The sequence below is a fragment of the Rhinolophus sinicus genome, linkage group LG12 (assembly GCF_036562045.2).
Source record: "Rhinolophus sinicus isolate RSC01 linkage group LG12, ASM3656204v1, whole genome shotgun sequence".
NCBI lineage: Eukaryota > Metazoa > Chordata > Mammalia > Chiroptera > Rhinolophidae > Rhinolophus > Rhinolophus sinicus.
This window is the reverse complement of record NC_133761.1, coordinates 31,761,263-31,776,056: the sequence shown is the minus strand read 5'-3', so window position 1 is coordinate 31,776,056 and position 14,794 is coordinate 31,761,263. Positions and strand designations below refer to the sequence as shown.

The window sequence follows — 14,794 nt, the reverse complement described above, 5'->3', positions numbered from 1 at the left end:
CTGAGTCCTGGTTGCTTGAGTATCCTGAATGCTCTTTTGTTTTATTTTATTAGATAATAGTTTTGCAAGGCTTGTAACAAAATGGGCAGTCCTCTTGGCCCCTATCGTCTTCACTGCTTTTTTTATAGACAATCATTTTTAGCTTATTCTTAGGTATTTACCTCTAAATTTCTAAATAAAATATTGTCATTTGTTTATCTTCCATATTTAGATATTGCTATATCTACATACTTTCTACTACCACAAATTTAGTGCCTTAAAACAACATAAATTTATTTTCTTATAGTTCTGTAGTTTAGAAGTCTGAAATTAGTGTCATATTAAAATCAGGATATCGGTATGGCTGTGTTTCTTTTTGAAGCCTGTTGAAGAGAGTCCGTTTTCTGACCTTTTCCACCTATTAGGCCACCTGCATTCCTTGGCCTGTGGCCCTCATCCACCATCTTCAAAGCCAGCAACACAGCATTTCTATGACTGTGTGTCTGTCATCATGTGTCTTTCTCTGACTCTCCTCTTCTTCCTTCTTTCATTTTTAAGGTCCCTGGTGATTACATTGGATCCAACAATAAGAATAAACTCCCTATTTCAAATCAGCTGATTAGCAGCCTTCATTCCATCTGTAACCTTAATTCTCCTTTGCCATGTAAAGTAGCATGTTCACAGGTCCTTCAATTAAGATATGGATATCTTTGGGGAGAAGGGACATTACTTTGTCTACCAAATAGGATTTGGCTTTTAGGGCCAACACTCATTTGTCTCTATCTCTGCTCTTCCTCATGAATTATCTAATATAATTATATACAATTTTTACTTAAATTTATATTCATTATTAATGTAATATGGCTGTGTATATATGAATTATGCTTCCATTTAATATTTTTTCTTATGCAACTTTCATTCTTAGCGTTAATAATTGCTTTTTTTGTTCCATTAGTGTTCAGTCTTCTTACTGTTAATTCCCCCAAACTCTTGACAGAAGCATAAGTCTTCTCTTAACATGTTCCGATACAAGAGATAGATTTAATTTTTGTAATCATTATTATTTTGGTACTCTTTCCTCCTGTTCCACTTTTATTTGCTTCTAATCCTTCTATAGAGCTGTCTTAAAGTTTCCTTTTATCATTGTCCTAGTAATTCCCTTTTCTCTTACGTTGGACCCTCTGTTTCTTGAATCACATATGTTATTCTTTCCTGATTTACTCTCTCTGTTTGGTGGATCATAATTCCCTAGTTATCTTTCCAGCAGAATAAATAAACTTTTTTCAGATCTGTCATTTCTGAATGAATCTTTATTCTAACTTTATGTTTGATTAATAGTTTGATTTGTAGGTTGGGAATCATTTTCCTACGTAATTTAAAAAGCACTGCTGTATTGTCTTCTTGTTTCTAGTATTACTATTGGGATGTTTGATTCCATTCTAATTGTATGTTGTATGTTTGCATGTTACCTATTTCTGCTTTTATGCATTTGTTTGTTTTTTATCTCAAACGCTTTTAGGAGCTTCTTTTTAGCCCTGATGTTCAGGTGGCAGGCTTTTATGTGTATGGTTTTTTGTTTGTTTGTTTTTTCATTTGTTGTGCTAGGTATATGGTATACCCTTTTAATTTGAAACTCTTATTCTTCAGTTTGGGGAAATCTTGAATTATTTCTTTGATTATTTTTTCCATTTTGTTTTAATAGTTATTTCTAGAACTTTTGGTTTTAAGATATTTGATTGTTTATGGTGATCCTTTCTTTTTATTGTCATTTCTTTCCCATTTTGAGTCTTTTGAGATTTTTTCTTTTAATTTATGGTAGATTTACTCGTTTATTTTCCAATCTTTTTGTTACTTTAAGGAGAATTAACATTATGTTTTTAATTTCTAAGAGCTGTTATTTGTTCTTTGAAAATTTTAACTAAGCATCCTGTTCTTGATGTAGTATCTTCTGTACTTTTTTTGGAAATAGTTATTATTATTACTATTATTATTATTATTATTATTATTAAGTTTTCTGTTCCTCAAATTGTCTATTTACCCCAATGTCCTTTACTCTGTGTGTGTTTTTAATCTCTACCTTTCATGTTAGTGATTTCTACCTAATAACTGATGATTCTTTATATTATAGAATAAAATACTAAATAACTAATTGGAACCTGTGTGTGAGGTTGGAGCTTGCTGACTTGTTGGTGTCACTGTAGGGGAATTGGACACTAACTCTTTTTTTGTTGTTGTTGTTGGGGGAATAATCAGTTATCATGATCTCTGGTTCCTTTTTCTTGAATTAGCTACTTTCCACAGAGAGAAATCCTTCCATTTCCTTCCCGTAGGTCTTGAGCCTGGCACTTAGAGTTCTTAGAGAGTAAAAGAAAAGGAGATCTCATTATCGAGTACATATGTACTCTATGTAGAGTTTTAGACACTCCCCATTTTTAACATGGACCCTTTGGTTTTATTGCTTAGTCCAAAGTTCTTCTGGTTTAACCTCTCCAGAGTGTATCCTTCAGTCTTTTACCAGAATGAGTGTGGGGTAGTTGCATGGCTGCATGAATTAAGGGAAAGGTGCTGTAGTCATTAGACTTTCAGTCTCCTCATCTGTTTAGCCTCATCTGCATTCCTGCTCTCTGAACTGCCTAGTTCCTTTAATTCTTATATTTCCAGGGCTTGTTGCAGATCAGCTTGCGTCATAGTTTAATTACCCACAGGCACTTTTCTCTGTTTTACTAAGTTATCTCTTTGCTACTTTTTCATCAAATATTCATCTTCCAAAATTTTGATGACAGTTTTTGCCTCTTTGGGAGCTGCACATTCAGCTCTTATGTTTCTTTTCATTTTCATTTCTTTGTTGGTTTAGGGCCCTAAATTTTTTTCTTAGCTTTTCGGTGGTGAAGGAGGGAACAGAGATAAACTTACATGTGGTTTGATTCCTTAATCTTTTAATTCTACACAGATATACAGGTGATTGTCATTAGTTCATCTTTTTAATTTGTAGATGATAATTATAGGAGGATCGTAAGTTCATCACTCAACACTGGAGAGTTGACACTGAGGGTTAAGGTCTCAGTGAGGATGGAAGAATTATGGTGGGCAAGAAAGTTGGTAGAAAAAGAATCAGTCATGGTTAACAGTTTACCATAGGTCTAAGAATATGTGTTAGAAATTTATATCTTTCAAATGAGTACTACCACGGGAAGAAATAGCAGTACATTCTTTTATATTATATTACAAAAATTTGGTAGTTTTAGATTATTTCGTTAATAGAGTGTACAATATAAAATGGTATTTCAATTCCCTTCCTCTAGTGGACTAGGACAACACTATTTGAATAAATATGTGAGTGCTTTATTAAGGCATTATTTCAAAAGTCACTGTCTTTATGATTGTCTTACTGGCTCATGTAGCTGACTACCCATCTTATCAAATATTGTACCTCCAAATTAAATTCTGTATAAAGTTCAGTTGATTTCTTAAGCGTTAAATACCTTGAACAGTATATGGTATTTTGGCCTCCACATGTTACAATAATAAATAGTAGCTTACCTTAAGCTATCCAATTACTAGATAAGTAATGCTGCCTATATACAAAGTTGTGCTTTTTTAGTTTCAGAGCTTTTGCTCTTTTTGTTTCACCAGTAGCATCCCTAACAGGAGATTTCCTTGCACAATTTCAGAAAGCAGCGTTCATGTAGAATGCAATCGAATGGTGCCCCGATGTGTAATGCCAAGACTCTTGCTCCTTTACCTGGATAGTGCTCACATTTGAGGCATTTTACAAGTTCTGGTTTGAAGATGGAATGGAATGAAACCAACTTTATTTTTTATTAAGACTTTTTTTTTAAGAGCAGTTTTTAGGTTCACAGCAAAATTGAAGGGAAGGTACAGAGAGTTCCCGTACGTCTTCTGCCCCCCACACCTGCGTAGCCTCCCTCGGTACAACAGCCCCCATCAGAATGGTGCATTTACCATAGATGAGCCTATACTGACTCATCATCATCAACCAAACTCCACAGTTGACGTTACCAAGATTGTTTGTACTAGCAACTTTGATCCATTGTTGAAGTCTATCAAGAAATAAAAATAATTTGTTTTTAAAAATCTTAGCTTGTGACATTAAGAATAAATTATAAAAAAGCTTTTCTTAAATTGTGCGTAAGGCTATTTTGTTGTTGAAACAAGATTTAAAATATTTGAGAAATGTAATGATCATAAAAATGTGAAATAAGTTCTTGGTAGTATTAGTTTAAACCAAGATGCTTTATATAGGTACGTACATCAGATTGCTATTAGATGAGGTTTTAGGCAGCTTCTTCTGATGAGTCTTATGTATAACGTGCATTAGATACTAACAAAGACCTACCATTTGTGATTCAAGGTAGACCTAAATTTTGTAAACTGTGAAAAAAAATAGTGTTATAAAATAATTTAAAAACAAACCCATTTTGGCCTCTTCATATTCATTTGCTTTTGCATCTGCCGGCAACTGATTCAGTTTTTTTGGTTCTAAACATTATCAGATCAGCAACCCTTGAGAGTAACTTTTCAGTAGCTGTTGTCTGCTAACAGCTATCTTGGTTTTTTTTCTATTTTTGCAAAATTGGCACAGAATGAGAGTTTGACTGTGGGGGCTTGAGGGCTAGGGGAGGGTATTATTCCATTTTTGTATCCCTCTCATCATCTAACATAATGATTGGAGCAGGGTAAATTATCCACTGATTATAACTTGCTGCCACTACAATGGATGTTAAATATGTAGGGTAGCTCAGCTTCCATTCTTACAGGGACAAGTGTGATCCAGGTCTTGCCACTTTCTGACTTGAACCTTGAGCAAAATCTTTATTTCTCTGAGTCTTGCTTTTCCCATAGCTAAACTAGAATAGTAATAACTACCTCTGTTTTTTGGGTTGAGTATGTGATGAATAAATAACGTAAACTAGGCATAGTACATGACACTTAGTAAGTACTCAGTGAATGGTAGGTGCTACAACTATGTTTATGTAAGTATCGTTGATATCGTATAATTTTCTGAGATACTGTTCCTTAAGTTTTTTGAGTCACAGGTTTTGGGAATCTGATAAAAATCTGATAAAATCAGAAAAATATGTCCATTCACAACAGTTTAGAATCCTGCCTTGAACATAATAGATACCACTTCAGATGGAAACAACACAGGTGGTCAATATTGGAAAATTTCAACCAATCAGTACATGATTTATATAACAGCCAAATAGAAATTAGTAAATTAATAGTTCCCTTTAAATAAGGGTTAGTATGTGAAGAGGTGTTTCTTCAGATGATGTCCTTTAACCATTTGCACGTCATGTAGCGTGTTAAACTGCATATTCCTGGGGCACATCTCAGGAAGATTCTCGGAGGATTATGGTGCTTCTTGAACACACTAAAGTTTGAGATAAAATATTTCAGAATAATGTTTAATATATTTATCATGTGAAGTTTATGATTTTCTTAATTATCCATACATAGTTGTGCTTAAAGGAGGTTCAAATATAAAGGATAGTATATATTTGATCAAAATGTGAAATAGGGAAAAGAAGGGAAATTATGTTGGTAGATATTTGTGAATATAGACAAAACGAGTGGTAAAGTCTTCTGTGATGGGATCAAATTGTATGAAACACTTTCACTAAGTATAGGAATTTGAGTAAAAATTACTTAACACCTCTAATCTTAAAATGAGGCTAATAAACATCTTTATAATAGGCCTGTTGTAAGGATTGAATGAGAAATATGCATAACACATAATTCCTTAGTAAATGTTAGTTGATTAGAGTTCTTCATCATCATTATCCTTTTATTGGTCTGCAGTATTGTCAGTATCATGTTCTTAAAGTTTCTCTGCCTGTTTAATTGCACCTACTCTTTAAGACCAAAATGAGTACGTATTTCCCCTTTGAATTAAGTTTTGTCTACCATTTATTTCATGGTAATTATTCCCTTCTGTGCTTTTATGCCCTTCTCCAAGGAGCATAGAGATGTTAACATCCACTTTTTTCATTAATTGATACAGAATCCTTTTGATTTCTTTTATCTACAGACGGGATGGCAATTTTGTTTATAAGATAATGTGTTTTGACTTAGGAGTTATTTCAGGCTATCTTGTTTCTCTCTCCTCACCCACCTGATCAAGATATTTTGAAGAGTCTGTTTACTCTGGAAGTTTCATGTTGAAATTAAATGTCTCTGCCTAAATGAAACTCAATTTATAAGTTAAATTTGTTTCAAAAATAAAAATCTTACTTTACATTCTAAAACCAAATATGATTTTTAACATCTACAGCTTGGTAAATAAATATTTGCTTAAAATATTTACTTTTATTTCTTTAGCTTGACTAATCAAGAGGTGACTACATATGTGTAGTTATGAGAGTTCAACCCATTTATTTTAAAATTGCATCCTTTCACCTCCTAAACACTAAACTATGAAACCTAATGCAAATACTGTAAGAACATCTGAGGTAGATAATTAAAGTATAATTAAATTTAAATGCCTTGGTGAAGGAGTATAAAAATTATTTAAATTCAATCGGCTAGTACATTTGCAGTTTTCTTTTATTAGGTGTGAAATCTAAGAATCCCCTGCCAACTCTTGAGGGCTCAATCCAGAATGTTGAATTGAAGTATTGCAGCACATCATTGGTCAAATGTGCCTCTGGGACCGTGGGATCAATAAAAATTTGTGCCAAAGCCCCAGGTATGTGCAGCTGGACCATGTAAAAGTTTATTGCCTGTATAGGAGAATTGGCCTTGCATTTTACAAGCAGCGTTACTGAAACAAGAATTTACTCATTGTTCCTATGAATCAGAGGTTTTAAAATATTTTATTTTACTTAAAAATTTTTATTAATTGTGCCAGAATGATACCTCTTTAATAAATTAATTTTTATTTCAAGAAAAAAGCTACAGTTTTAAGAATGGTCATGAAGGAGAGAAATTAAAGGAAAGTTTATATTTATCCTTTTTGGGAGAATAAGAGGTATAGATATATATGACACCTAAAAATTAAATTGAAATGTTAGTATAATAAAAATTAAACAGAAAACCCAGCTATTTTTCAATTTGAGGTTATAATTGACTTCACCTTCCTACCAATACTTTGTTTCATAATAGTTCCCTTAAACTACTTGTAGTTTAATTTTTTTCAGTGTAAATTTAATTTCTAGATAAATTTGAAGAGGTACAGATCCTGTCGAATATTTAAAACACCGTGTGTTCAAGCTGTTTCTTTTAATAAGCTTTTCTGAACATGCTCTTCATTCATTAGCTAAATATTAAAACTTTAAGAATTAAAAGTGCTTTTAATTTTATCAGTCGTATTTTTAAGGTATAACTAAATGTACAGCTAAAATTACCAAATAAAGTTGAAATGTTATGTTAGTAGTATTTTAAGATCAAGCATCCTCATGCTACTCCTATTTTATTTTATAAGATTTTTTTCATTAATGTTTCTGTTTAGGTGACAGTGGAAAAGAGAAGTTGATTCCATTGCTTCAAGGTCCTTCTGACACTAAAGACCTTCATAGCAGCAAGTGGCTCAATGAGAGTAGAAAGCCAGAATCTCTCTTAGCTCCAGATTTGATAGCCTTCACAGTCCAAGTTCCCCAGAATATGGACTACTGCCACAATTCTGGTAAGTACAAAGTTATCATTATTCACTTACTTTGCATTTTCTTTTCCAGTAAGGCTTTTAAAATTGGACCTTTTAAAAACATTTGTGTCCATTATACTCCCTGCAGTTGTGCTCTTTAAAATTCACATGAAGTATTTTGTATCATTTTTGATAAATGATGTGTTTATAAGCAATGATGGTTTTATTTTATATGAGAGGTAATTCGGTAGTACATATAACAATCTCAGATTCATATCAACTAAATCCAACTGAATTTTCAAACATACTATATCATGCAATACATAGAAAGGAGTAAAAGAGATTTAAAACACTGGAGAGAAAACATTTTTCATAGGATAGTAGTACTTTGTCACCCACAGTTTGCCATATAAAAATTAGGTGTTTGGGCTTTCTGTAGGGTTTTTTGTTTTGTTTTTTTGTTTTACCAAAGAGTGGATTCAGGCAGACCAGGGAACAGGGAGGGCCTGCATCTAAAAGAAGGTGTTCACCACCTCCTGGTGGTGAAGATTGGCTTGTGTTGGCGACTCAAGGTCCAGGAGGGTCTGCGGGAATTTGATCTTGGAGTTGTAGAACTGCTTTACTGCTGGTCGGTGGCAACTTCTGACTGCGATCTGCTCCACCTTCCTGATCTGGATTGCGTGGGCGCGGTAGCCCTGGGCAATGGTGCCAGTGGTGGTCAGGTCTCGGTACTCCTGGTACATGTTGTGGGTGCCGCTGCGGGAATCGTAGCGCAGCCAGATGTCGAAGTTCTGCACCCGCAGTGGGTATTTCTCAATCACCCGCCCACAGCAAACAATTTCCCCTGAAGACAGACTTCTTCATCTACTTCCGCTGACACACAGAGTACCAGAAGCGAGACTTGGTGACGACATGGTTAGCCGCGGAGATGCGTGTGCGATGGAGGGGCGGTATGCGGCACTGGGGGGCGGGCAGGCAGCATCCCACCACCTTTGTTCTTGCAGCGTGCGGATGGCCTTCAAGCGCTCTCCGCGTTCACCACCACGCACAAAAGGGGGCTCTCTGTAGTTTTGCAAAAAGGAAAAACTGTTGATGGGGAACCGAGAAAAAAAGAGGTCAAGTTCGTATTTCTTAGACTTACATTCTTTTCTAGCAGCACTTTGCCTGTAATCTATTTCATTTTATTCAACACTATAATAGCAGAGCCAAACCTCTAACGTTGAGAGGAGCCATCAGAAAGATCAATGAAAACTGGGGAAATATTAGCAGTGTGTGGTTAGTAAAGCTAAGGTGGTCAGTCAATGAGTATAGAAGTAAGATAGCTATAAACATTTCTTGAAGAGAGGAATGAATTTTTTTCTTTAGCGATAATTGGCTAATGAGGAAGTGGTTTCAAATAGTTGCCTAAGAGTAGAGCTCCATTAACATTATTTAACAGGTATTTATAGAAAATATGTTAAATATTGCACTAAGTTCAAAGTAGAAACCATGAATAGATGTGTAATTAACTGACTAGACAGACTTTATGGAGGTCAGTATTCAAAGTAGTGCACAAGTGCACATATGCAGGGACACAAAAAGCATTTGAGAGATGAATTTTTTTACATTAGAAACTGGAAATTAGTACTTTGAAAGATAAGTTTGAGGACCCACTATCAGCATGCTGTGAAAGGCAACACTTCTTAAAAGGAAGTTATCCAAATGGTGAGAACGGGTATGAAACCCTAAGGAAAAAATGTGAGGATGAGGCCAAAACCCATAGACTGCCAATGGATAAGATTTTGCTAATCTTAGGCTTTGTGGCCATATGGTCTCTCTATCTCAGCTATTCTGCTATTATAGCACAAAAATAGCCATAGACAATATGTAAATGAAGGGGGTGACTGTGTTCCAATAAAACTTTTAATTCAAAAAATCAGAAGGTGGGCCAGATTTAGTTTATGTGGTTTACCTACCCCGGTTTTAGACAGAAGAGATTGGAGTTAAAACATCATGGTTTTGTTAATGCCTATTCAGTTGTGTTCCTTTAATACACTATTTGGTAAACTCCTTTATATAATTATCCATATAGTAGTTTTTGATAGGTTTTGTTTTCAAATAATTAAATCATTGAAATTTTATTACAATGTCCAGGCTGTCTGCTCAGATTTTTGAAACCTAAGAAGGGAGTAAGCTTATTTGTATCCACCACATAGTCTTAAATTGGACCAGGGACTCTGTGTCTTTTTTTCTGCCATACATACAGTTAGAATGCATTAATGAGTCAGGATTATTTAAATAACAATCAGATCTTATAGCACTATTCATAGTTACTTTGTAGTTTAAATCCATTTCTAAGGTCACAAAAATGTATTTGCATTTCGAACCTATTCTATAGACCGAGAAGTAAACTATTATAAAAAATTATACCTATGATATTTCTAGGGTACAGTTTTACATTTTTTCTTGCTGTTAAGCAAATTCACCTAGTCTTCAATATTAATGTTATGTTTAGTGATATATTTATGAATCTATATGTAAAATTTAATGTGATCATGTATTTAGTGCTTTGAAAACATTTCTTTGGGTATGTTTTAATCCTAAAATGTAATGTATTTTTACTTAAACTACATTCACATACTTCATTTGGGGCCTTTTTAAATTAAAATTTTCCATTCACCTTGGTACTGCCATCTACATTCATGGCTTAGGTATTTATGATATGGTTATGAGAAAGCTTGTAAGTATTAATTTTTAAAGCCAGTTTTAAAGTAATATTGATTAACCTTATGTTCCTGTAGCAAGATTTAAATTGGAGGGGTGTGTGTGTGTATAAAACTGATAGTATAGACAAATTATAAATTTTAAATGAAAAAAATAAATAATTTATTAACAGTCTGTCAAGATTTTACTGAAATACAACTCTTTCAGCAAGTACTTTCCTGGCCACTGTTTATAAATAATTTTTTTTCTTCTTTTTTCTCACACATGTCCGTGCACACACATTGACACTTATTTCTTATTTCCCTACTCCTCTTTAGTTTTTCTTAGTACTTAATCAGAGTCCTCCATACTATATATATATTACAGATTTATCTTGTTGATTTTTTTCCCGGCTATTAGAATTTATGTTTCATTTGGTCAGGAGTTTCTGGCTTCTTTAGTCACTGCTGTATTCCCAGTGTCCGGAACAATATCCCACATATCCTATGCTATCAACAGATAGTTAATGAGTGAATGAGCAAGTGAGTGATGATTACGTTTGTTTTATTTATTTATTTATTTTTGGCTTTTGTGACTGGAACACCAAAGGGAAATGACACAGGAATTTTTCCTAAAGTTAAAAAAAAAAAAAAGAAGAAGAAGAAGATGCTGGGTAGTTAAACCCTTTTAGGTGAACAGTTAAAGGGAAGCAGAAGTAATCAACTGCTGTTTTTTCACAGACAGACAGATGTCCAGGTGAGGTTGTTAATGAACTTTTCCCTTTCATTTATAGAATTTGAGAGGTATTTGAATGTAGAGTAGTAAGTGATAAGCTAAGTGACTTGAGGCAAATTGTGTATTTTAAAGGAGTTTGGTGATCATTCTAACTGGCTTCTATCATGACATGACGTGTGTTAAGACAATTGCCTTTGTGCGTATACTCCCAAATTAAAGGAAGGGGATTAAAACTGGGAGCCAGCAAGTGTGGATATTATACAGAAGTCAGTTAGGAAGTGAGTTTTGAGGGAAGCTTAGTTCAGAGACAGAGACAGTTTTTTTTACCTCTGACTTCAGAATGTGAGAATGGACAAGCTTTATAAATGGGAATTAGGTATATATGTGACTGAAAGAAATATTCATGGTATAAATAGAACTCATTATAAAATTCGTTTACAATTTAAAAGTCACTTTCATATAAATTGTTTACAAAACATGACTGTTTTCAGCACAGCAAATGTTATTTGTATCTTACAGAAGAGGAAATAAAGGCCTAGAAATTGTCCAAGTACCTAGCAAGTCAGATTCTGATCTTGAACTTGGGGCTTCTAACTATATAACATTTTTCCATTGTGCTAGGCTATTTATATTTATCATATAGCCTTAGGATCCATATTGCTAAAAATTTCATCCCCCAGCTTTAAAAGTCCAACTTTAAGATCTCCATTCTTACTTCATATTAAGCATTGTCAAAAGAGCCACACTTTCATGGTGTCACAGAATTACTTTGTCTTTGAAGTCTCAGTAACTAACTCCCTTTGCATTTTTCCCTCTTTCACCCTTAACTGCATTCTCTACTTGACTAATTACAGTGAAGTAGCTGAAGCCTCTTGTGGGAGTCTAGTGTGCCAGGCTACATTCTGTATTGTTATTATTCACAGGAACCATTTAATGACTCTTCTATTTCTTACATTTGTATAGAAATTAGGGGTCAAATTGAGAAAGTAGATGTTTCTTTGTTTAGCGGTAGGAGCACTTGGGGACTAATTATGTATGTATTTATTTTAAAATGGGTTCTAAACTTTTTTTTTCTTAATCTTTTAAATATAGACTTTGGCTCTTTTTTATGTGCTATATTTTGCCTATGATTTATAGCAGGTTTTGCTTGTTAAAAAGTTCTGAGTCTTTGTTAATCCTGGTATTAATGTATAAATAAATTTTGGGTTGTCTGCTATTTAGAAATATAAAATGATCACAAAATACTGTAAGCTTAGAATTAAAGGAACTTAGTGGTCATCCATTTCAATTTCCAATTTCTAAGCCAGTGTTAGGAGTCCTTTTTATGTGTCTCCCTCTCTATGTGCTTCAGATCTCTTGGCCTTCCTTCAGTTTCTCAGTGGTGATTATACGTTGGCATGTGCTGTTTTTTCTGTCTGGGATTCTCACAACTATCCTTACTCTTTCACCTTATATACGTGTTTAATTCTAGTTTGATCTCAAGATAGCTCGACACCTCTTAAAGGAAGCCTTCCTTGATGCTGCCTTTCCCCAACTCCCGTCCCCATTTTTGATTAAGTACTTCTGTTACATTCATTTTCATAGTTCACTAGACTTTCCGTTCATAAACCCAATGTCAGTGAATATTTATATAATTGTGTGATTTGAATACTCTGTCTTCGCCATTTGGCAGTGAGTTCCATGAGGGCAGAGTTAGTCACTGGTTGCTTGTCATTTTGTCCCCAGGGCCTAACGTTACTTGACACATAGGCAGTGCTTGAGAAATCATTTGTTGAATGAATGAATAAATGAACATTTATGACAGATGGGCAATGATCTGAATGTATTAGACAGATAAATAGTAAGTTCTTAATACGATACATTGTAACCTCCTTCCCCTTTCTCTCCCTGTGTTTCTTCTTCCTCTTACTTCTCCTTCTGCATGTATCTATATTTATTGCAGAGATTATTTACGCCTATCTGTCTTTGTCAGACAGTTCTAATTGCTGTTAGATCCTCTATTCATTGGACTGAAACTTCCATTTCTTGGTCTGGTTTTAGTCTTAAAGGTGACATGAAATAATAAGCCTTAAGTATACCTGACAAAACCCATTCTTATCTTTCTTAACTTTATTTCCCTTTCTCAGTATTCATCCTCTTTCTTTGGCATTTACCGTATGACATACTCTTTTTGTTGAAACCTTAGTCTCTCATGGCTTCCAAGTGTTAAGAGACATCGCTCTATAAGTCTTTTGTGTTTTTGCATATCTTGTTCATGAAAGGACTGACCACCTTTTGTTCTGGACTGTCTCTTCAACGATGTGTGTGTATTAACAACCTTGGAAGGCAGATCTAGTGTCTTCCTTTGAAGACAATGGAAGGCATGCTACTATCATAAAAGATTTTATTCCTCAACTCAGGGTTTCTCTTACCATGCATCCCACTGCATGTGCAGGCATCCATCTGGATACATCTTTGTTGTCACTTCTGTGGCACTTGTCAACAAAGGGAACTGATGCAAATACGTTGATACTCACGCAGCTCGCTGTGCCATGAGTAATACAGTGCTTTGCCTCAGGAACTTCCTGTCTTCAGCATTCATGACACTGTGATAGGGTCAAATCTTAGGCTCAGAATTCTTGACACCAGAACAGTGTAGTGTTTTGATTCTCCTTGCTGAACCATCTTCATTTCCCTCCTCAAATGTGTTTCTTTCCTTTGTACCTTAAATATAGGTCCTTTCCCAGTTTATGTATTGGTCCTTGTCTATTTGGATGATCTAATCAAACACTCCTGTTTTCAGCAACCTACCATGTTTATATCTCTCTGTCCATTTATTTTCTTTTGAGATCCAGACTCTTAAATTTCAGCCACCTCTTGACCATATCCCTATGTATATTTAATGGTGCCTAACATTTAAAAACTAAACTCAATAAAATCCACCCCTACCCCATTTCATACTCCATTATTCACTATTTCAATGAATGGGAGTACTCCCCTCTATTGCTATCACTTTCAGCACTAGCTCAGTTGTTCTTTTTCCCCTGCATACAGTAGATGTTCCACAAAAGCTTTTTTTTTAACTGAATAGTCTAAGATAAACATAATAAATTTATTTTAGTCATTCCCCCGTATTATTTGTCTTCAGATTCATTGCCATGCTGATTACTTCCACTGCATGTTTGAAAATGTCTCTTAAAATTAAACACAGTCTTTCACATAGCACCAAGTACAGAGTGTGTCTCACAGATATATATATATAGTGAACTTTTATTTGTCTTGATTTTATGTGCTACTGGGAACCAGAGTTTTTAACATAAACTACTGTTAACACAATTTTCCATACTTTATATATCTGTATTAATTTATAAATTTACCTGAAGACCTTCACTCTTATTCCTATGAAATTTCATCTATTGATTTTGGTTTACTATTAATAAAGAAGGTGTCTTTTAAAATATCTGTTTGGCTATAGTTACTGGTATAAGTAGGATGAGATGAACATGCTACTTTTGCTGCTAATACATGAAACGCAGTATAATTATTTCTTCTGAGGTTAGAAAAACAGAATTATGTGATTATGATGTTATAAAGTAATGGAAAACAAGTGCTCTTCTTAAAATGTCATTTTAATGTATAATAGTACAGTTTAAGCTGATCTTCCTATTTCCAGTGTAATCAGTTTCAGAAATAAAGTTTTTAACTTTAGTAGATTGTCATATTAAAAGTTATTTTATATTTTCCCCATCACATACAGGCAGCTTTTGATCATTGTGATTGGAAAGGAAAGTCACAATTACAATTCTATAGTTTCTG

At 34.1% G+C, this 14,794-nt stretch overlaps 1 protein-coding gene across 9 annotated transcripts in view; it reads left to right on the top strand.

Moving 5' to 3' along the window:
- Positions 1-14,794, top strand: part of VPS13B (vacuolar protein sorting 13 homolog B) — a 737,914-nt gene that overhangs the window by 204,558 nt on the left and 518,562 nt on the right. For all 9 annotated transcript variants that reach the window (XR_012490690.1, XM_074316465.1, XM_019757646.2 and 6 more), the window contains exons 18-19: positions 6,554-6,688; positions 7,451-7,624. Coding sequence is in view for 8 of the 9 variants with exons in the window: in XM_074316465.1 (XP_074172566.1) it covers positions 6,554-6,688; positions 7,451-7,624 (309 nt within the window). In the remaining variant the exon portion in view is untranslated. The remainder of the gene's footprint in view (positions 1-6,553; positions 6,689-7,450; positions 7,625-14,794) is intronic.